This window comes from Dermochelys coriacea, chromosome 2, assembly GCF_009764565.3.
Source record: "Dermochelys coriacea isolate rDerCor1 chromosome 2, rDerCor1.pri.v4, whole genome shotgun sequence".
Classification (NCBI taxonomy): Eukaryota; Metazoa; Chordata; order Testudines; family Dermochelyidae; genus Dermochelys; species Dermochelys coriacea.
Genome location: NC_050069.1, coordinates 268,475,963 through 268,499,308, shown reverse-complemented (window position 1 = coordinate 268,499,308; position 23,346 = coordinate 268,475,963). Strand labels below are relative to the sequence as shown.

General features: G+C 46.1%; 1 protein-coding gene across 14 annotated transcripts in view; it reads left to right on the top strand.

The window, feature by feature from the left end:
- The window catches only part of LOC119851297 (SREBF chaperone), a 111,553-nt gene that overhangs the window by 55,067 nt on the left and 33,140 nt on the right, over positions 1 to 23,346 (top strand). For all 14 annotated transcript variants that reach the window (XM_038390928.2, XM_038390923.2, XM_043509794.1 and 11 more), the window contains 4 exons: positions 14,135 to 14,264; positions 16,305 to 16,462; positions 21,251 to 21,471; positions 22,689 to 22,794. In XM_038390928.2, coding sequence (XP_038246856.1) covers positions 14,135 to 14,264; positions 16,305 to 16,462; positions 21,251 to 21,471; positions 22,689 to 22,794 — 615 coding nt within the window. The remainder of the gene's footprint in view (positions 1 to 14,134; positions 14,265 to 16,304; positions 16,463 to 21,250; positions 21,472 to 22,688; positions 22,795 to 23,346) is intronic.

Genomic DNA, 23,346 nt, shown 5'->3' with positions numbered 1-23,346 from the left:
TGGAGTATGTAATCTATCTCAGAAATCAGACTCTGTAGCAGGTGGCTGGAAGATAGCGAATATAGTGCCAATTTTTAAAAGGGTTCTGGAGAAGATCCTGGCAATTACAGACTGGTGTGCCTAACTTTGATACCTGGCAAATTTGAAGAAACTATAGTAAAGAATAGACTCAGATATCTAGATAAACATTATTTGGTTGGGAAGAGTAAACAGGGCTTTTTTTAAAAGAGAAGTCATGCATCACCAATCTACTAGAATTCTTTGAGGGAGTCAACATGAGGTGGGTTAGGATGATCCAGGTGATAGTGTAGTTGGATTTTCAAAAAACCTTTGCCAAGGTTCCTCACCAAAGGCTCTTAAGCAAACCAAGTAGCCATGGGATAAGAGGGCAGGTCCTCTTATGGATCGCTAACTGGTTGAAAGATTGAAACAAAGGATAAGAATAAATGGTTTAGTTTTAACAGTGGAGAGAAGTGAACAGCAGGGTCCCTCAGGGATCTGTACTGGGGCTAGTACTCTTCAAATATACTCTTCAAATATAATAAGCGGAAAGAGGTGGTGAACAGAGACGAGGCAAAGATTGCAGATGATACAAAATTATTCAAGATAGTTAAGTCCAAAGAAGACTGTGAGGATTTACAAAAGGATCTCACAAAACTAGGTGACTGGGCAGCAAAATGGCAAATGAAATTCAGTGTTAAGTACAATAATGCATATTGGAAAAAAATAATCCCAACTATACAGATACAGTGGTAGGTTCTAAATTAGCTGTTACCACCCAAGAAAGAGAGCTTAGTCTCACGGTGGATAATTCTCCGAAATTTCTGCCTCAGGTGCAGCAGTGGTCAAAAAGGCTAACAGTATTTTAGGAGCTAATAGGAAAGGGATAGAACACAAGACAGAAAATATACCACTACTGCACCTTACATACTGTGCATGTTCTAGTTCCTCCATGTCATAGCTTCAGAGAAGGACAACAAAGATGATCTACTGAAGAAGGAACAGTCAGTTGTGCACATACAAAAGGGGAAACGACTGCCTAGGAAATAATACTATAGAAAGGGATTTGGGGGTCATAGTGGATCAGAAACTAAATATGATTCAACAGTGTAACATCCTTGCAAAAAAATTAAAGCAAACATTCTGGGGTGTGTTAACAGGAGTGTTGTAAGCAAGACACTGACTGATAAGGCTTCAACTGGAATATTGTATCCAGTTCTGGGTGCCACATTTCAGGAAAAATGTGGACGAATTGCAGAAAGTCCAGCGAAGAGCAACAAAAATTATTAAAGGTCTAGAAAACATGACTATGTGGGATGATTGGAAAAAAACTGGGTTTGTTTAGGCTGGAGAAGAGAAGACTGAGGGGGAACATGATGATAGTTTTCAAGTACATAAAGAGTTGTTACAAGGAGGAAGAAAAATTGTCCTTGTTAACTGAGGATAGGGACAAGAAGAAATGGGCTTAAATTGCAGCAAGGGGGTTTAGGTTGGATATTAGGAAAAACTTCCTAACTGTCAGGGTAGTTAAGCACTGGAATAAATTTCCTGGGGAGGTTGTGGGATCTCTGTCATTGAAGATTTTAACAATCTCATATTAGACAAACACCTGTCAGGAATGGTCTAGAAGATAATACTTAGTCCTGCCTTGAGTGCATGGGACTGGACTAGATGACCTCACAAGGTCTCTTCCAAACCTATGATTCTAGGATATGGGTATCAAGCAGCTTCTGATCCAGGAGAGAGTAAAATAATCAGGGAAGTTCAGCTTAGAAAAGAGACAACTAAGAGGGGATGTGATAGAGATCTATTAAATCATGAGTAGTGTGGAGAAAGTGAATAGAAAAGTGCTATTTTACACTTTCCCACAATACAAAAACCAGGAGTCACCGGATGAAATTAACAGGCAGCAGGTTTAACTCGAACAAGAGGAAGTACTTTTTCATACAACGCACAGTCAACCTCTGGAGCTCATTGTCATGGGATGTTGTGATGGCCAAAAATATAACTGGGTTAAAAAAAGAACGGGATAAGTTCATGGGGGATAGGTCCATCCATGGCTGTCAATCATGATGGTCAGGGACAGCACCCCATTCTTGAAGTGACCTTAAACCTGTGACTATCAGAAGCCGGGAGTGGAATACGGGTGGATCACTCCATAATTGCTCTGTTCTGTACCCTCCACCTGAAGCTCTGGTACTGGCCACTGGGCAAGATGGACCATGGTCTGACCTTGTATGGCAGCTTCTATGGTCTTATTTCAATTTGAGTGGTGGGTGTGTATTACCTGTGAAAATCAGGCACATTGTGTCAAAGTAGGCATCTAGCAATTGAGATACACAAGTAGTAGCTAATCTTAAAGATGTTGGTCTTAATTTCTCTCTTAAAGATGTTGGTCTCTGTCAAGGTGATTGTGTGTGTGCAAGTTTGAGTAAAATCAGCTCAACCATGGAGTGAGAGAAGACTGAAAAATAAAATACCCTTCCCCCCCCCCCCCACATCCCCAAATAAATTCTTGACTTGTTTTTTGAACTGCTCCAACATGACAACTACTCTTACAATCCTATACACTAAAGTCCTTTATGTTCTCCACGGTTGCTATTGGTGACTTCTGCTTGGGTGTTAGTGGGGTTTCTCAGATCTCAAAGCAGTGGTGACTTAACTCGGTGGCTTTCAACCTTTCCAGATTACAGTACCCCTTTCAGGAGTCTGATTTGTCTTGTGTACCCCCAGTTTCACCTCACTTAAACTATTTGCTTACAAAATCAGACATAAAAATACAAGAGTCCCAGCACACTATTACTGAAAGATTGCTTACTGTCTCATTTTTACCATATAATTATAAAATAAATCAATTGCAATTTAAATATTATACTTACTTTGTGTGTCATATATAGAGCAGTATATACAAGTCGTATGAAATATTAATTTGTGCTGACTTTGCTAGATTGCTTATTACGTAGCCTGTTGTATAACTAGGCAAATCTCTCGATGAGTTGATGTACTCCCTGGAAAAGCTCTGCGTACTCCCCCAGATGTACATGTGCCCCTGATTGAGAACCACTGCCTTGACACAGCCCAAAGAGAAACAGTTAAGAATTAATCAGTGGGAACACAGTGCTTCTGTCTGATAAATGATTGATACAAAGCAGAGTGCTTTTACCTAAAATTGCGTTTTCATTAGATTTCAAACACACACACAAACATTCTGTCACAGTAGGGTTACAGAATTTTAAAACACTTCTTATTTACCTAAGGTCAAGAAATGGTTTTGAGGAATCAGCAGCCAGGTTTGAGTGGGGCCCTGCCTCCTGTCTGACTGCTGAAGAGCTTAGACGGCGGATCCTTGCCCAATCACATTGTTCCAAAGCACATTCTTTTGCCTAATTTTTTATAGCTAACTTTAAACAAAACATAACCTATTGTGACTCTCTATTAGTGGATCACTAATTTTCCTAATTTCAGTAAAACTACTTATTACTTTTTATTAAAACATTTCTAGGTATACCAACAATGTATTAGGGGCATTTAAAACCACAGTCACTATTGACTCACTCTCTTTCATACTTGTTAACTTTCTGTCCCATCTTCCCATTCTGATTAAGAAACTGCAAGCCTGGAGTTGTCTGACCTTGCTTCACAAAGGCCTACGATTTTCCTAGCTATGTGGTGTTTGGTTTTCAGCTAGCAGTGGCTGAACATACAAAATCATTGGCTGCAGAATTGTCAAATTCTTGGGTGTATGCAGGAATGTCAGATTCTGGGGTAACACAGGCACTAACCGTGGTTGAAGGCAGTTTAAATACAATTCATCTGACTTGCAATCTGGTGCGGGGTCTATCTGCCTACGTGGTTGGGCTGTTGGGCTGGCATTAGTACCTGCCTTTTCCCACCACCTAGAAGCACATCTGAATTGGTCACATTCCTGGTAAAAGTGCATCCATATTTATTAGCCTACGAAGTCCTATTTCCAATTATGATCAGAATGCAGCTATCATTTCAGAACAGTGTTATAAAACAACCAAGAGCTGGGGATTGGCACTGGAGCCTGCCTCTTGCACCACTAAGATGGGTCTGATCTGGGAGATACCTGTTCCTTAGCAACACTTCCTTGGGCTGTGTTAATTATGCCAGAGGGTGAGCATGAAACTGAAATGATAGGTGTGGCAATCCATGTGCACACTTGCCTCTCCCATGGTGACACTCTTTTGGCCTAGCTCCCCTTCTCTAGTGTCCCATTGACTTAGGAGGAGCATTCAAATCCTATCACGAGCTCCTGCACCACTGCCATAAAAACTCTCACACTTCCCTATTAGCTGTTTAATTTTTAATTAAAACTAAATTCAGGTGTCCTGTCCTAGGCATCTTCTACAGGTGGTAAGCAACATCTCACCTGTCTACACAAGCCCAGCCCGTTTCTTTGGCATGTCTTGTAATAATATTGGTCCTTAGCCCCTCTTCTTCAGAGCTCTGTTGAGTTAACACCACCCTCCCCCTGCACCCTTTGTGTTAGTGCAGTGGTTCTCAACCAGGGGCACATGTACATCTTGGGGTATGCAGAGATTTTCCAGGGGGTACATCAACTCTTCCAGATATTTGCCTAGTTTTGCAACAGGCTACATAAAAATCATTAGCAAAGTCAGCACAAACTAAAATTTCAAACAGACAATTACTTGTTTATACTGCTCTGTATACACTGAAATGTAAGTACAATATTTATATTCCAGTTGATTGATTTTATAATTATATGGTAAAACTGAGAAAGATAGCAATTTTTCAGTAATAGTCTGCTGGTTTTGTAAGCAAGTAGTTTCTAAGTGAGCTGAAACTTGGGAGTACACAAGACAAATCAGATTCCTGAAAGGGGCATACTCAACCATTCCAGGTTACAATCACTGTGCTAATGTACCTGGAGACAGCAGTAGATGTTCCCCATGGTTTTGTTTACCCTTTTCTGCAGCTGGGGAAAAGGGGACTGAGACAAACTAAGTGACTTGACCAAGGTGACATAATGAGTGTGTCATTGTGTGTATTACCACCTTCTAGGGGCTAGTTCCCTTAGAGGGTAACAACCCACTACTACTGCCAGTTACTTTGTTAGCTCAAGTGGTTGAGATGTGTGCTGAGTGTTAAATAAAGGCTGGGGTTACACACTGAATGAGGGGGATAAAAAGAAGTTGAATAACTATGCATTCAGTGAATGAGGCAGGGGGCCTATGGGAAAAACTAACTAGAGGGTCACATAGTTCATAGCTACTGTAGGCTGAGCTCACTGCACACAATGGGGCTCTTTGCATCCCTCCATTCCCCCCACAATTTCCCTGTGTGCCACCCTCCCATCCCCCTCTAGTTCAAGGTCTCCCCACAACCCCTATCCCCCGCATGTGCTCCCTCATGATAAGGACTCTGTGTCCTACATTCTAGGGTCCCCTATTTTCCTCCCCACTCCAGGGGCTCTGTGTGCCCCCCTCTTCCCTTTCTCTTCCCTATGCCAGGGGCTCTCTGTGCCCCTGTTTCCCTTGTGACTACTCCTATTTTAGCCTACCTGGGTCTAGAAGGACACACATTTTGTAGCTTTTGAAGGCCAAGCTCACTGCACACACCAGGGGCTCCTTGCACCCTTCTCTTCTCCCCCGTCCCCATAAGCTCCCTATGTGCCACCGTCCTGGCCACCGCAAGTTCAGGAAGAGATGTAAATAAGTCAGTTTGTGTAATTAGTAATTTGTTAAATGGTTTCTTTTCTTTGTGGTTTGGACTACACTGCAAAATTATGTTGACCGATGTCAATTTGTTTTGTGGTAGTTTTGCATGCATCCAGAGCTAAATTTGTCTCCCACCGACACAGCCACGCTGTTACATGGACACAGTCACACCATCTCCCTGAACAACGTAAGGCCAAAGAGAGAGAAGTCCCTCATATGTCAGCATGTTCAACTCCCTTGGGATTCTGGGCAGAATGGAGATGCGGGAGGTAGTTATGCCAGAAGGTGTTAAGGGCAGCTATCAACCAGCTCTTAGATCTACAGACTGGTCACACGTTCAGAAGTTATCACCTTACATTCCCAAGGAGCAGAAAGAGCAGAGGAAAGCTGTTAAGTCGAGCATAGAGCCTTACTTCCCTCGGTCATTTGAAGCCTGTATGATGAGGCATGTGCACCAGGGAGTTGACTTCAGGTTGCAACGGCAACATTTATTTGGTCATTTCCTAACTTCTGAGTAGTTACTTGGCAGCCAAAACGTTCCTTTAACAGTGTTATCTTGGCTGCCATATGAATTATAGTGCAGAATTTCATTCATTGCCTCAGTTGGTAGATCTCAAAGTCTGTGGCATAGCCCCCAGTGGGTTTCCGTAGGTCACAAACTGGTCCCTGTTGGTGGTCATTCCACTGCCGAGTGTTTCTGGTCAGCACTGTCCATGCTCTTCCCACACCATATTCAAAGTGACTGGAATACCCGTCACACCGGTGCTCTCTCAGAATACAAGGATGCAAAACATCCAGTATCAGGGAGGCACTGACCAACAGTAGTGCTTTCCTCACAGGGGTAAGAGGGAGAGAGAGAGCAAAACTCTCCTCTGGCCCATGAGAGTGGAGCCTGCCCATCCCCAGCAATGAGGGAAGGAGAAGGTCTCCTTCCAAACAGGCCCTAAAGGAGCAGGGAGAGTGGAGCACCCTCTCCACATATGCCACAATCAAGAGCTCCACTAGGAATCTCTTAAAGGACTAAAAGCAGTAGCTCAAAGGATTCTGGAAGATGGGGTCACGTGCAGGGGGCGGAGGAGGAGCTGCATCTTGCTGTACTGAAGGGGAGAGGATGAAACCAACCAGTCTGTGTGGACTGTACATGTCCTTATTTGTATATTTATAATGATAGCGCTACTTTTCATGGCCAAGGCTTCCAAAGTGTTTTACACACTGTACAGGATTCACCCCACAACTTGGAATGCAGGAACTTCTCTTACTGTCTAGGGAACTGCCCACAGTGCTGTAGGACAGGAAGTGAGGAAGAATTTTCTGACCAGCGGAAACAGCAGGGGGGTAAGATTTATCTATGGAATGCAATGCCCAACCAGGCATTTGTCTGAGACAGCAGGGGTAAACACCCTGAGTCAGGACACAGTGCTATGGACTCTTTAGGAAGGTCACCCTGTGAATCACCATCATCATTTCCTGCGGCACTTGTGTCTCCTATCCAAGCACTGGCCAGCTTGGACCTTGCTTAGCTTTATCTGTTAAGATCACAGTCCTGGGCAGTAGAGTTTTAACCAGGAAAGGGATGAGCTGGGCTTCAAAGGATGCACTGCTGAATAGCTGTTCATCTGTCATAAGCAATGTCCTTCTCATTAACACACTCGCTTTCTGCGTTCAGTGCACCGAATTTTAAATGAGCTAAGATATATGAATGAACATATATCTGGCTTTTAAACTTCCCAGGTGGCTATGTGGGGAGGTGCCCCTGTAGGTGGGCTACTGGTGTGAATTAGAAGAGTTTGTGGTTCCACTGGATCATCATCAGACCTCTGAAAGCATATATGCTCTTCAGGCATCAGTAATCACTTCTTAATATAACAGTCCTCCTCTTGGCCCACCCTGCTTTGTCAGTCACTCCCTTTCCTTTCTTTTGAGTAATGCCCATTATGACGGGTTGGATCACAGAAACCTCCTTGAGAACTATCAACTATGTGTTGAGACTATTTCTGAGCCCGTTTTCCCTGCCAGTTTGGGACTCTAGAACCTTGCCTTGTTTGAGCCAGACACGCTTGCCTGCTGCAAACACAGACGCAGGTCTGAATCACATCCCCTAAAAGCTGCAGGCTTAACTGAAAACAGCTTTAGAAGTGTTCCTGTCTCCAACACTCAGACGCCCAGCTTCCAATGAGGTCCAAACCCCAAATAAATCTGTTTTACCCTGTATAAAGCATATACAAGATAAATTCATAAATTGTTCGCCCTCTGTAACACTGATAGAGAGATATGCACAGCTGTTCCCCCCCCCGGGTATCAATACATATTCTGGGTTAATTAATAAGTAAAAAGTGATTTTATTAAAGACAAAAAGTAGGATTTAAGTGGTTCCAAGTAGTAACAGACAGAACAAAGTGAATTAGCAAGCAAAATAAAATAAAACATGCAAGTCTAAACCTAATACAGTAAGAAAGTGATTACAGATGAAATCTCACCCTCAGAGATGTTCCAATAAGCCTCTTTTACAGACTAGCCTCCTTCTAGTCTTGGTCCAGCAATCACTGGCACCTCTGTGGTTACTGTCCTTTGTTTCAGTTTCTTTCAGGTATCCTTTGGGGGTGGAGAGGCTACCTCTTGAGCCAGCTGAAGGCAAAATGGAGGGGTTTCCGAGGGGCTTACCCAGACTTTCTCTTGTGGGTGGAGACCCCCTCCTCCCTCCTATCCAGAATCCAGCTCCAAGATGGAGTTTTGGAGTCACATGGGCAAGTCACATCTCCATGCATGACTGAGTTCCTTACCAGCCAGGCCACATTCCTGGGAAAGCTCAGATGTGGATTGGCATCTCCAAGTTCATTGTTAACTTAAGGTTTCAGAGTAGCAGCCGTGTTAGTCTGTATTCGCAAAAAGAAAAGGAGTACTTGTGGCACCTTAGAGACTAACAAATTTATTAGAGCATAAGCTTTCGTGAGCTACAGCTCACTTCATCGGATGCATTTGGTGGAAAAAGCAGAGGAGAGATTTATATACACACACACACACAGAGAACATGAAACAATGGGTTTATCATACACACTGTAAGGAGAGTGATCACTTAAGATAAGCCATCACCATCAGCAGGGGCGGGAAAGGAGGAAAACCTTTCATGGTGACAAGTAAGGTAGGCTAATTCCAGCAGTTAACAAGAATATCAGAGGAACAGTGGGGGGGGGGGGGGGGAGGGAGAAATACCATGGGGTATTAGATCCTTCATGATGCGTTGGAGAGGTTTTAGTTGGGGGCTGAAGGTGATGGCTAGTGGTGTTCTGTTGTTTTCTTTGTTGGGCCTGTCCTGTAGTAGGTGACTTCTCTGATTCCACTGAGAGTTACAAAGAAACTACAGCATTTGCTCAAGAAACTCCCTGAAAAAGCACAAGAACAAATCCGCACAGACACACCCCTGGAGCCCCGACCTGGGGTATTCTATCTGCTACCCAAGATCCATAAACCTGGAAATCCTGGACGCCCCATCATCTCAGGCATTGGCACCCTGACAGCAGGATTGTCTGGCTATGTAGACTCCCTCCTCAGGCCCTTCGTTACCAGCACTCCCAGCTATCTTCGAGACACCACTGACTTCCTGAGGAAACTACAGTCCATTGGTGATCTTCCTAAAAACACCATCCTAGCCACTATGGATGTAGAAGCCCTCTACACCAACATTCCACACAAAGATGGACTACAAGCCGTCAGGAACAGTATCCCCGATACTGTCACGGCTAACCTGGTGGCTGAACTTTGTGACTTTGTCCTGACCCATAACTATTTCACATTTGGGGACAATGTATACCTTCAAATCAGCAGCACTGCGATGGGTACCCGCATGGCCCCACAGTATGCCAACATTTGTATGGCTGACTTAGAACAACGCTTCCTCAGCTCTCGTCCCCTAATGCCCCTACTCTACTTGCGCTACATTGATGACATCTTTATCATCTGGACCCATGGAAAAGAAGCTCTTGAGGAATTCCACCATGATTTCAACAATTTCCATCCCACCATCAACCTCAGCCTGGACCAGTCCACACAAGAGATCCACTTCCTGGACACTACGGTGCTAATAAGCGATGGTCACAAAAACACCACCCTATATCGGAAACCTACTGACCGCTATTCCTACCTACATGCCTCTAGCTTTCATCCAGATCATACCACTCGATCCATTGTCTACAGCCAAGCGCTACGATATAACCGCATTTGCTCCAACCCCTCAGACAGAGACAAACACCTACAAGATCTCTATCATGCATTCCTACAACTACAATACCCACCTGCTGAAGTGAAGAAACAGATTGACAGAGCCAGAAGAGTACCCAGAAGTCACCTACTACAGGACAGGCCCAACAAAGAAAACAACAGAACGCCACTAGCCATCACCTTCAGCCCCCAACTAAAACCTCTCCAATGCATCATCAAGGATCTACAATCTACCCTGAAGGACGAGCCATCACTCTCACAGATCTTGGGAGACAGACCAGTCCTTGCTTACAGACAGCCCCCCAATCTGAAGCAAATACTCACCAGCAACCACACACCACACAACAGAACCACTAACCCAGGAACCTATCCTTGCAACAAAGCCCGTTGCCAACTCTGTCCACATATCTATCAGGGGATACCATCATAGGGCCTAATGACATCAGCCACACTATCAGAGGCTCGTTCACCTGCGCATCTACCAATGTGATATATGCCATCATGTGCCAGCAATGCCCCTCTGCCATGTACATTGGCCAAACTGGACAGTCTCTACGTAAAAGAATGAATGGACACAAATCAGACGTCAAGAATTATAACATTCAAAAACCAGTTGGAGAACACTTCAATCTCTCTGGTCACTCGATCACAGACCTAAGAGTGGCTATACTTCAACAAAAAAGCTTCAAAAACAGACTCTAACGAGAGACTGCTGAATTGGAATTAATTTGCAAACTGGATACAATTAATTTAGTTGTACAATTTAATTTGAATAGAGACTGGGAATGGATGAGTCATTACACAAAGTAAAACTATTTCCCCATGGTATTTCTCCCCTCCCTCCCCCCCCCACCCCCCCCACCCCCCCCCCCCACTGTTCCTCTGATATTCTTGTTAACTGCTGGAATTAGCCTACCTTGCTTGTCACCATGAAAGGTTTTCCTCCTTCCCCCCCCCCCCCCCCCCCCCCCCGCTGCTGGTGATGGCTTATCTTAAGTGATCACTCTCCTTACAGTTTCAGAGTAGCAGCCGTGTTAGTCTGTATTCGCAAAAAGAAAAGGAGTACCCGTGGCACCTTGTTAGTCTCTAAGGTGCCACGGGTACTCCTTTTCTCCTTACAGTGTGTATGATAAACCCATTGTTTCATGTTCTCTCTGTGTGTGTGTGTGTATATAAATCTCTCCTCTGCTTTTTCCACCAAATGCATCCGATGAAGTGAGCTGTAGCTCACGAAAGCTTATGCTCTAATAAATTTGTTAGTCTCTAAGGTGCCACAAGTACTCCTTTTCTTTTTGTTAACTTAAGTGTTTCTTGATTGGGCACTTACTGAGAATAGTCTTTTCTCAGGAATCAGAGTAGCAGCCCTGTTAGTCTGTATTCGCAAAAAGAAAAAGAGTACTTGTGGCACCTTAGAGACTAACAAATTTATTTAAGCTTAAGCTTTTGTGAACTGTACTCATGAAAGCTTATGCTCAAATAAATTTGTTAGTCTCTAAGGTGCCACAAGTCCTCCTTTTCTTTTTTCTCAGGAAGCTGACCAACTGCTTCACTGTGGCTACTTAAAATTAAACAAGTACATAGCCAGTATTCATAACTTCAAATACAAAAATGATACATGCATACAAATAGGATGAATATATCCAGTAGATCATAACCTTTGCAGAGATATGTTACATGGCATATCTAGCATAAAACATATTCCAGTTATGTCATATTTACTTTCATAAGCATATTTCCATAAAGCATTATGGAGTGCAACATCACACCCATTTCAGAGCCAACCAGTTTTACTCTGTGAAATGAAACCGTACCCCCTTGGGCGTGGGCTGGCAAACCCCTTGGGCTGTGATCTCACCAGCTCTCGTGTGCTGTGTAGGTGCTTTAATGTTCAAGTTATTAGACGTTATGTCAGAGGTCCCCAAACTGTGGGCTGCGGGGGTGCGGAGGAACATTCGGGGAGGGGGCATGGCTGGGGCCCAGGCCAGCCCCCATAGGGGGTGGGGAGGGAGTGCCACCCAGCTCGGCTGCCGGACCTGCGCCCGGGGTCCCGGCTGCCAGCCCACGCCCAGGGCTCCGCTTCCAGCTCCACCCCACCTTCAGCTGTGGCCCCCGCCTCAGCCCCCTTACCCCATGCATGTCCCCACCTCCTGGAGTCGCGGTCCTGCTCCTGATCCCAGCTCGGGGGGGTGGCAGGGGGAACGGGAGTAAGGGGGGCGCGAGGTAAAAAGTTTGGGGACCACTGAATTATGTAGAAAAAGACAAAAGCAGGTAATCACATCCCAGAAAAAAACAGTTGCTGCAACTATGTCTCCAAAATTGTGGCTTGTACTGGGGGTTCTCATCCTGATGCATTGTGGCATGCATTTACTTCTTCCTCCCCTGATCCACTTGTCATAGTCTGGGTCAGACCTTTTCATGGCCTGGCCATTGTGTTTTGTCAAGTGACTAAAAATGTATGGAATATTTAAAACAGAAAAGTGACCCACTTTAACCAGTCACATCACTCTTTGACCTCTTTTGATTTGCTGGCTTTTTTCAGACCTCATCTTCTATCTGTTGCTTGTCTTCGCCCTGCCCTCTGAAACTTTAAGCCTTAGAAACCTCCTGTGTTGCCAGACTCTTTAACAGATCCATGGATAAACCAAGTGGGTAGTGCATTGATTACTGTGTCACTAATCGTTTCAGGTATTGAAAATGGCATTGGTCCAGAACCTTTATAGTTTGCTTGGGATCACTGCCATAAAAAGCTTTGCTAGGTTGAAGGACCAGTGACAAATTCCAGATCTGATATATTGTGAACCAACAAGGCTACAGAGCCAGGCTGTATGCCACTGGAAAACCAGGAATCCTGTCTTAATAGTTCTAGCATTGGTGGGTCCCAACCCATTGGCTGAATTGTTTCCCCCTAGTTCAATTCTAACATGATTTTAGAACCAAAAGAACGTCTAGAGCTAAAAAAGAAAATGCTCTCTACTGTCTGAAAGCTGGGCCTCTCAGCTTTCAAGTGTTATAAAGCGTTAATCTCTAATATGAATGGTTAATAGGTTACCAGCTGCTACAATCGCACTGAAATTGCAGCTGCAATGGGGCAAGAAGGTAATAAGAATGACATGACTTTGTGATCTGGTGTCTCAGAACCCACCATTAACAGTGCCTTCAAGGCCAGTGAAATTTGTGGCAAGTGTCAGAAATTGTTCAAACCACACTGGAGACAGGCCTTTGAGTGCCAGCCCTGGAAAATTAGCGGGGTGGTGCTGGACGTCAAGGATTTGGAAAGACCTGGGACCTTTCGAATCCAGCTTGGATCAGGAGTGATCAAAAGTAGTTACCATCTCTTGATTATTCGGGAATGTGGCCCAGGCAAAGGGCGTTTGGTGGAGCCTTACTCTGTGAGAGGTGTCTGCTTACAGAGTTCACAGACTGTGGAGTAGCCAGCCAGAGCTGGCTGCCTGAGCACCCTAATCTGTCTCTGACACTGCTAACTTTCAGGACTTTAAAAGCAATTCAGTTTTTCTGCTGTCTCTATGCTGAGCTCAACGGTCTTCTCCCAAACTGCAAAACTACAGCACACATGACTGTAACCCCCTCCCTCAAGGAAAAACACAAATCTGCTTCCACTAGCTCCACATCCTCACTATGTTCTAGCTGACCCACCCACCCGGGGGGAGATGGCGTGGTGGCTCAGAGGGTGGTTGAGCTGCATGGCCTGTTCATTCTTTGAGTTCTCCCCAAGGCTCCCAACTAAAGGGCTGGATGTGATGCATAAATCCATCTAACAGGAACTGTACTGAAGCCACCAATTCAGAGGGTATGTCTACATAGGGATAAAAGCCCCACGGCATGGCCGGCCCAGATCAGCTGCCTCAGGCTTGTCGGGCTAAAAATGGCTATTCAGCTTGGGCTGGAGCCCAACCTCCGGGACCCTGCCCGAGTGTCTACACAGTAATTTTCAGCCCCAGAGCCCAAGACCTGTGAGCCAGCTGCACATTTGTTATCCCCATGTAGACACAGAGAGAGAGGCCAACAGAGGGCATCAGGATACTGGGATATTACTGTGCTGGGTCAGATTCAGACTGGTAACCTGGAAAAAGTTCCCCATACAACTCCCAGTCCTTACAAGGTTGGCTGATGGGCCCAGTGCATTTCTGCGTGTGACATGCAGTAAAACGTGGGCTTGTTTAAATGTATAATTCTTCCTGCTTGTGTCTTAATCTTAGCTACCCACTGCTTAAGCTCCCCTTACCTGGAACAGGCCCTGTGGAGTACAGCACCCCCGTGAAGGATTACTCGCCACCTTCTTCAGAGCCAGGCCACCAGCAAGGAGATTCTAGTGAGAGACCTGATTGGGTAGGTCTTTTGCTTGTGTGTGTGTGTTGCCCCCTGCTGACTAGTGTGTGTGTGTGTGCACCTGAGAGAGAGAGCAGGGGGGAGTTCACTCTGGTGTTATTTGCACCTTAATGTAGTGAACTGAAGAAGTGCCTTGTAATTTCTGCACCTTGCCTGGCTGTTAAATTCAGGGCTAATGTGCTCCTGTCGTTAGACTTGAATGCTGTCAAGAGACCCAATTCTGGGCCTTCAGAGTGGGTGGGTAAAAGCTTTCAAACGCTGTTCAGTAGGAGCCTGCTGTCCAAGGGGAGACAGAGAACTTTATCCTGAGTCAAGTGTTGCATTTTGTTTGCTTCATTTTTTCACAATTGTTATTCAGTTGTTTTAAGTCAATTTAGTACTAATGGTAGGTGCTGGATTCTTCTTAGCCTGTGTGCAATATGCCACAGGTGGCACGTGACCAGGATTCAGCACTGAATTTGGTCCACTGGTTGCATTCTTAGCTTCCCCGGCCTGGCTGGGAGCATGACATGAATGCTGATCCATGCCTCCAGGGCTGGACTGGCAGCCCAGGAGACAAAAGGTCTCAGTTCTTCCCCTCCAACAGGGACAACACAGGCAGCGACAGAGCAAGCTCCCCCTCACCACTCTGCTGGCATGGCTCAACCCTGCCATGGGACACTCCCCTCCATAAGGGTGAGAATAGAGCTTAGCCAGTCCATATTGCTGCTATCATCCGTGGAGATGCTATCAATCCGGGGGTCACTTACTGCTGTACCCCTGTCTGTGGGGATTTGGTTTCTGACCTACCAACCAACTCACAACTCCTACTCCACTGAACAGCCATCAGAACAGAATGACTGGTCCATCACTGCAAGCTGAGCGGGGATCAGACTGCTGGCCTGGAGGTGAAAGGCTGTGGATCCCTGTCCCTGTGCCTTGAGCTCTTCAGTACGTCCTGTGTGTTCTCTCCTTTGGCTTGGCTAGCTGCCTGAAGTGTCCGTGGTAACTAGGAGCCATTTGCTGCCAGTTCGGGTCTCATCTCCAACATTTACGCTTGCTTCTTAAGGGCGAAACCAAATGTTTTCCATTTGAGGTTAAGCAGTCACACTCCGAGCTGGGTGACTGTCCCAGCGTGTTGAGCCCATTGTGCTCTGGCAGTAGAGGCATGAACAAAGGGTTAACACTGATGTGGGTAGAAGCCAAGGGTTTCTTGTATTGGGCAGGATCATGCAAATCAATGCTGCTTGTGTCTGAATGTACCGGATAAGAGTTTGACTTTTCTTCGTCATGAGCAGCCTGTATCCACAGCCCTTCTCCTGGAGGCTGGGGAGAGTTTTAAAACCTGCCCCCCGCTCAGCATAGCTCTGCCAATGCCCTTCCTTCCGGATCTGCGGGATCCCTGGGTATCCTAGTCCTTGGCGCATCACAGCTCTGTCAGGGCACCTCAAGCCTGACCTGCAAGCCCCCTGCTTTTATACTCCAAGGCCTCTCTTCAGCAGAGGCTGCCAAGGCATGAACATTTTTGGTAAATCAAGGTCTCCCCGGGCTCTTCTGACTGTGGCTGAAGCCACTTGCCTTCCTCCAGGTTCCTGCAGTCACTCCAGTGCAGCCAGCCCCAGAAGCAGCTCATGTGTGCAGGGCTGAAGGCTCAGGCTGCAGCTGGCTGAGGAAAGCTTCTCTTCAGCCATGGCACTCAGGTCAGCTGCTAGAGCACGAAGGGTGTGGCCACCAGAGGCCACACTCACTCCAAAGCAGCATGCAGCCTTCTGGGAAGGAATGGGAGAGCTACCAGGTGAGGGGGAACACGAGGGAATAAAAACTACGAAGCTAGAAAGAAACCAGAAAATGAGAGGAGGAAAACAGGCCATGGTCGGGTGTGGCATAAGGGGGCATGTGGGGGGGGGGGCACCCATCCATGACAAGAGAGGGGACTGCAAGAAGGAGGGGTTAGGAGTTGATGCTGTAGGATTTGCAGGAGCTATCCCCGCTCACTCCGCAGGCTTGCCAACTCGCTGTCTCCAGAAGGTCACCTCTCTCTCTACCCCCATTTTCCCCCAGTACCTGGGCGCTCCCGTGGCCTACATCCAGCAGATCTTGGTGAAAGCTACGGTCTCGCCATGGCACAAGAACTTCCTTGCTGTGGACGTGTTCCGCTCGCCGCTTTCCCGCGTCTTCCAGCTAGTGGAGGAGATCAGAAACCACGCCCTGAGAGACAGGTAAACTCCCATTGATTAGAGCAGGGGTCGGCAAGCTTTCAGAAGTGGTGTGCCGAGTCTTCATTTATTCACTCTAATTTAAGATTTCATGTGCCAGTAATACATTTTAACGTTTTTAGAAGGTCTCTTTCTATAAGTCTGTAATATATAACTAAACTATTGTTGCATGTAAAGTAAATAAGGTTTTTAAAATGTTTAAGAAGCTTCATTTAAAGTTAAATTAAAATGCAGAGCCCCCTGGACCGGTGGCCAGGACCCAGGCAGTGTGAGTGCCACTGAAAATCAGCTTGCGTGCCGCATTTGGCACATGTGCCATAGCTTGCCTACCCCTGGATTAGAGTCTCTAGAGAGCACGGATACGGAACTGGGCCTACCAGTGTCACACTGACCCCCTTTCTGACCTAGTACTCTGTAGGTCTAGCCATCAAGATAGAAATCCTTAGACTCCTGGAAATAAGGAAAGCAAGAAACTAGGTGGGCTTCGTGGCAAATGGTGTCACATCCTTTCCACACCCCGGTGTAGACAAGCTCATATTACTCCAAAAGTAAGAGCAAAAAAAATTGTAAGTACATCAGAAGCAGGAAGCCTGCTAAAAACCAGTGGGGCCACTAGATGATCGAGATGCTAAAGGAGCACTCAAGGACAATAAGGCCATTGCAGAGAAGCTAAATTAATTCTTTGTATTGCTCTTCACAGCTGGGGATGGGAAGGAGATTTCCAAATTTGAGCCATTCTTTTTAGGTGACAAATCTGAGGAACTGTCTCAGATTGAGGTGTCATTAGAGAAAGTTTTGGAACAAATTGATACACCAATAACCAACAGAACCAGATGGTACTTACCCAAGAGTTCTGAAGGAAATCAAATGTGAAATTGCAGAACTACTAACTGTGGTATGTAACCTATCATTTACATGAGCTTCTGTACCAGATGACTGGAGGGTAGCTAATGTGACGCCAATTTTTTAAAAAGGCTTCAGAGGTGATCCCGGCAATTACAGGCTGGTAAGCCTGACTTCAGTACCAGGCAAACTGATTGAAACTATGGTAAAGAACAGAATTATCAGACACATAAATGAACATGATTTGTTGGGGAAGAGTCAACATGTTTTTTGTAAAAGGAAATTACGCCTCACCAATGTATTGGAATTCTTTGAGGGGAGTCAGCAAACACGTGGACATGAGTGATCCAGTGGATATAGTGTACTTGGATGTTCAGAAAGCCTTTGACAAGGTCCTTCACCAAAGGCTTTTAAGCAAAGCAAGCAGTTGTGGGATAGGAGGGAAGGTCCTCTCAAGGATCACTAACTGGTTAATTGACAGAAAACAAATGATAGGAATAAATGGTCAGTTTTCAGAATGCAGAGAGGCAAATAGTGGTGTCCCCCAGGAGTCTGTGCTGGGACCAGGGCTGTTCAGCATATTCATAAGTGATCTGGAAAAAGGGATAAACAGTGAAGTGGCAAAATTTGCAGATGATACAAAACTACTCAAGATAGTTAATTTCAAAGCAGATTGCAAAGAGTTACAAAGGAATCTCACAAAACTGAGTGACTGGGCAACAAAATGGCAGATGAAATTCAATGTTGATAAATGCAAAGTAATGCACATTGGAAAACATAATCCCAACTATACATATAAAATGATGGGGTCTAAATTAGCAGTTACCACCCAAGAAAGAGATCTTGGAGTCATTGCAGATAGTTCTCTGAAAACATCCACTCAATAAGAAAAGGAGTACTTGTGGCACCTTAGAGACTAACAAATTTATTAGAGCATAAGCTTTCGTGAGCTACAGCTCACTTCATCGGATGCATTTGGTGGAAAAAACAGAGGATCCGATGAAGTGAGCTGTAGCTCACGAAAGCTTATGCTCTAATAAATTTGTTAGTCTCTAAGGTGCCACAAGTACTCCTTTTCTTTTTGCGAATACAGACTAACACGGCTGCTACTCTGAAACCATCCACTCAATGTGAAGCAAAAAAGCAAACAGAATGTTGGGAATCATTAAGAAAGGGATAGATAATTAGACAGAAAATATCATATTGCTTCCATATAAATCCATGGTATGCCCACATCTTGAATACTGTGTGCAGATGAGATCACCCCATCTTAAAAAAGATATATTGGAATTGGAAAAGGTACAGAAAAGGGCAACAAAAATTATTAGGGGCTTGGAACAGCTTCCATATGAGGAGAGGTTAATAAGACTGGGACTTTTCAGCTTGGAAAAGAGATGACTAAGGGGGGATATGATAGAGGTCTATAAAATCATGACTGATATGGAGAAAGTAAATAAGGAGTGTTATTTACTCCTTCTCATAACACACGAACTAGGGGCCACCCAATGAAATTAATAGGCAGCAGATTTAAAACAAAGAAAAGGAAGTATTTCTTCACACAACGCACAGTCAACCTGTGGAACCCCTTGCCAGAGGATGTTGTGAAGGCCAAGACTATAACAGGGTTCAAAAAAGAACTAGGTAAATTCATGGAGGATAGGTCCATCAATGGCTATTAGCTGGGATGGGCAGGGATGGTGTCCCTAGCCTCTGGTTTTGCCGGAAGCTGGGAGTGGGCAACAGGAAGTAGATCACTTGATGATTACCTGTTCTTTCATTCCCTCTGGGGCACCTGGCATTGGCCACTATCAGAAGACAGGATACTGGGCTAGATGGATCTTGGATCTGATCCAGTATGGCCGTTCTTATGTTCTTATATTCTTATGTGCCAGAGAAGCTGCCTGTGCTGTGTTCAGAAAGAGCTTTCGATAGCCTTCCAGGCACAACCTTGGGCTAATGTCCTTGCTACACAGTGTTTGTCTTCAGTTCAGCTCCCCTTTTATCACATGTGTGTGGATCACTATCTGGTGATGCTGCACATTCATCAGTGGCAAGTTATAAGTCCTCTCCTCCTGGTGTGCACGGTATCTCAGATCACTGTGACAATGTCCTTGATGGGTAGCCACTCTGCATGGAAATGAAACAAGGCTCCATGTGCTCCGTGCCCAGCTAGACCTCAGCTCTGGGACAAGCCCCCCATTTCTGTGGCAGAGAAATAATTTCCAAACCGGAAGTTCTTGAATTAAAGCTGAAATTAATAACACAGTCAGTGCCATATTCCTGGGGCTTGCAGCTCATTTTGACATCAAATTCCGTTTATTTTAGTCTGCCCCACAATTGTTAAAGTGCTGCAAAAAAACTGTATTGGAAAAAGCATATCTGCGTGTTGAAGCTGTCAGTGGGGGGTTGGGCATCTGGGTACGGGACAGCCAGGGCTTTTTCCAGCCAGATTATATAGGAGGCAGTTTACATTTTTTGCCCTGGAGACAATTAAGACTTTGGGCAGTGGTCCCTTCTGGCAGGGACAAGGATGACCTGAAATTTTTGGAGTCATTTGAACACCTAATTCCAGATTCCAGCGGCCTTGAGGGCAGCTAGCCATTCCATTGCATCCTGTCCCAGTCTCTATCACTGCATCCGGCATTAGGGAGAAGCACGTGAGCCATATATACCTGCTAAACTGATCCGGGATGTCGTAGTGAATACTGTTGACAAGAATTTTGTCATCATTAGGTCTGAGAGTCAATGCCTGACTGAGGGGACAGAGCAGAGTTCTGACATCTTCTAGACCTGTTCCAAGTTCTCTGCAGACTCAGGCAGGCCTCACTATGTCAGTTCCCATGCAGAAGGTTGTCTTTGCCTGCATGAGGACTAGAAATGTAATTTTTTCTGAAGTGAAAGCCTCGATTTTGCTGGGTGGCTCTGTGGCTGGACATGGATTTTATGGTAGATCCTGCCAATTGCCTTGGCTGTGCCCACTCACAAGGAAGCACTGCTCTCTTTTTGGGCAATGCTAGCCAACCCTGGCCCTGGCAGCCAGTCTGCCACTGGGCCTTGCACACTCGGACAAGTGCCAGTGTAGGCCCAGGCTGGGTCAAGTTGGATGCATATCTGATTTGTTAGTGGGTATCAAAGGATTGTGTAAGCATATAAAGCAAGGCCTGATCTTTTATAACAAGATCACTTTATTGTGAATGTTAGTGTAAGCCCAACATTAACACGAGTTCACACAGCTTTACCCACTGGGAGAGCAGCATTTTGCAGTGCTGTGACAGGGGCTCGGAAATGGAGGCCTGATCTTGCAGCCTGTACTCATGTGAGGAGAGTCCCTGAGCAAGGGCTGCAGGCTTGTGCCTACAGTTTGAAAATGCCAACCCATCCAAGCCATGTATGACTTGCAGGGCGGTGCTGCAACCCCACGAGTTCACCCGGCTTGGGGCATTCCCTTCGCTGTGCACCGCAGAGGAGTTTGGAGAAAATTTTGCTGAGTTGCTTGTGCTGAGCAGTTTTACTCCTGCTGTATCTTTCACACACTTCAGAGCCATGTGACCCCTAACTAATCCATGCCAGAAATACTGAGGGAGTTTTGTATTATCATCCCCCATTAGCAAATGGGGAAAGAAGGAGGCAGAGAGGTTAAGGCCCAAGTTTTCAAAAGTTCCCACTCCTTGGGTCTGATTTTAGAAGCGCTTAAGATGCATAACTCCAGTTAAAGCTAGTTAGCTACAGGTGCCCAGCACATCTGACAATGAGGCCCTGAGAGTCTTAAATTGGGTGCTGAGAACTGAGGCCCCCAGAATCAGTGGAGGCTTTGAAATTGTGTGTTCACAAGACAAATAGTGAGAGAGAATTAGAGCTCAGGAGTGCATGGGTGCGTTGCCTGTCTGAGATGAGCTGCCTGTGAATACCCTAACATGCTGAAGCTTCTGGTCTCTATCTGTCTTTCAGTTCTGGGATCAGAAGTTTGGAGGAAGTTTGCCTTCAGGTGACAGACCTCCTGCCCAGCTTAAAGAAGCTGCGAGACCTGCTTCCTGAACATGGCTGCCTCCTGCTGTCTCCAGGGAACTTCTGGCAGAATGACAGAGAGCGTTTTAACTCCGACCCTAATATCATCAAAACCATCCACCAGCACGAACCAAAGACACTGCAGACATCAGCTACCCTCAAAGGTAGGAGGCTGAGTGGTGCAGGTGCTGGGAGAAGTGCCTTATCCCTGCTCTGCTGTTCCAGTCCCAGGTCCCTCATGAGCCGAGTGCCAGCAGTGTCACATTGGACAGTGGTTTTTACCTTGCGCAGAGTCAGGGATGAGGCCACTGGACTCATTTCACCCAGGGTTTTAAGTTGGATTTGGACCCAGCCCTCCAGAGGTGAAAAGTGGGTGTTCTAACCCCATCAGCCTGCTGCCTGTGGGTATAGAGAGAACATCTGTGTATAGCCAACAACTCCCCCCATGCCCTTTGATCTGAATTATTCTAACCATGTTGCTTTCTCCCACCCTGTCTATTTCCGGTTGTTCTGAGAACAGCACTGACTGTGCTGCCCAAAGGTGGGGCGGATTGCCATAGGTGAGGAGTGAATGTTCATAGTGCTCCCTCTTGTCCTTTCATTGATCGTTGCCTGGAGTGACCCACGGGGCTTGTCCTCAAGTGGGCTACTGGTGCCACTGAAAGTCTCTTGCTTTAATTAGAATAAGGAATCTGGCCACGTCTGAAGTCATGCTGTTCCCTGGTTCCACCGAGTAAGAGGATTGTTCACTCCTTTCTGTATAAGGGGATCCAGTTGAGGTCAGGACCCCTGTAATCCCTCCTGCCTAAAGAGGGGCATTGGAGTCTTAAGACTTGTTGATTAAAAAGTTTCCCAGTTCAGTACCCAAAATGTGTTCGGCACTATACCACCCCAAAGGAAGACAGGGCTCTGTCTCCGGGGACCTTACCTTCTCCCAAGCAGAAAACGAACACACACACAAACACTCACTCTCAGAGAATGTGTTGATGTAGCACGTGGATGTGTAAGTGTGCACAGAAATGGCATGGGGTCAGCATTGTACTAGTGAGATTGAGTAGAGGAGGCCGGGTTTAACAGTCTGAGCAAAACCTCAAAATACCACATCTTGAAACCACAGCTGCAAACCTCACTCAGTCGTTGCTCTCTCCAAAGGCAGGTGACTGAAGTTCCATTTTACTGTGTGTGGTGGTGGTGGGGACATGGGGTTGGGGGAGCCCTGGAAGGCAAAGGCTCTGCTGCTTTGTGGGGACTTGGCAGCCCTTGCAATAAGGTGGGCCGTGGTTCTCCAGCATCCTTGCCCATCTGGTGATGAACACTCATGCATCGTCCCTCAGTGACCTTTGTCCAGGCTCATGGTGTTTGGTTCCCATTGTGTTTGCAGATCTCTTGTTCGGAGTCCCGGGGAAGTACAGCGGCGTGAACCTGTACAACAGGAAGCGGGTGGTGTCCTACACTGTCACACTAGCTCTCCAGCGATATGATTCCAGGTAAGGCGCTTTGGCTCTGCTGCTCCCATGTCAGATCACCTGCCTGTTGGGCTCCCGTCTTTGTCTCCTGGGAAGCTTGTTGGTTCTCTTTATTGGTCCTTTCACTGTTCTGGATAGAGCCATGCAGAGGCAAGGCACTATAGAAGCACAGAGTATTATCATCATCAGTATAAAGCTGTCTGCCGCCACTGGACGCATAGCACTGTCGCTTTAAAAAAAAACCCAGCACACTCAGGAGCCACCCCAGCATTCCTCTGCTGATGGCTGCCCCTGCCCACAATCACAGTCCTCTTTTCAACACATATTTGTAGTGAGTGGAATTGTTGCCCTCCGGATGGCAGCTGGTTGGCCCGGGGAGTTGGTTTCAGTCCAGCTCCTGGTGGATGGGCTTCTGCATCCCAGTGAGCACCATGCTGGTTGGCACTAACTGGCTCTCTTGTTGGCCGTCTCAGCAGAGAGGGCATGGACTGAATGGGACTGGAGAGTGAACGCTCCTCTCCCTTCTCCGGGTGGTGCCCTCAGGGCAGCCTGGCAGGATGGCCGGTGGAAGTT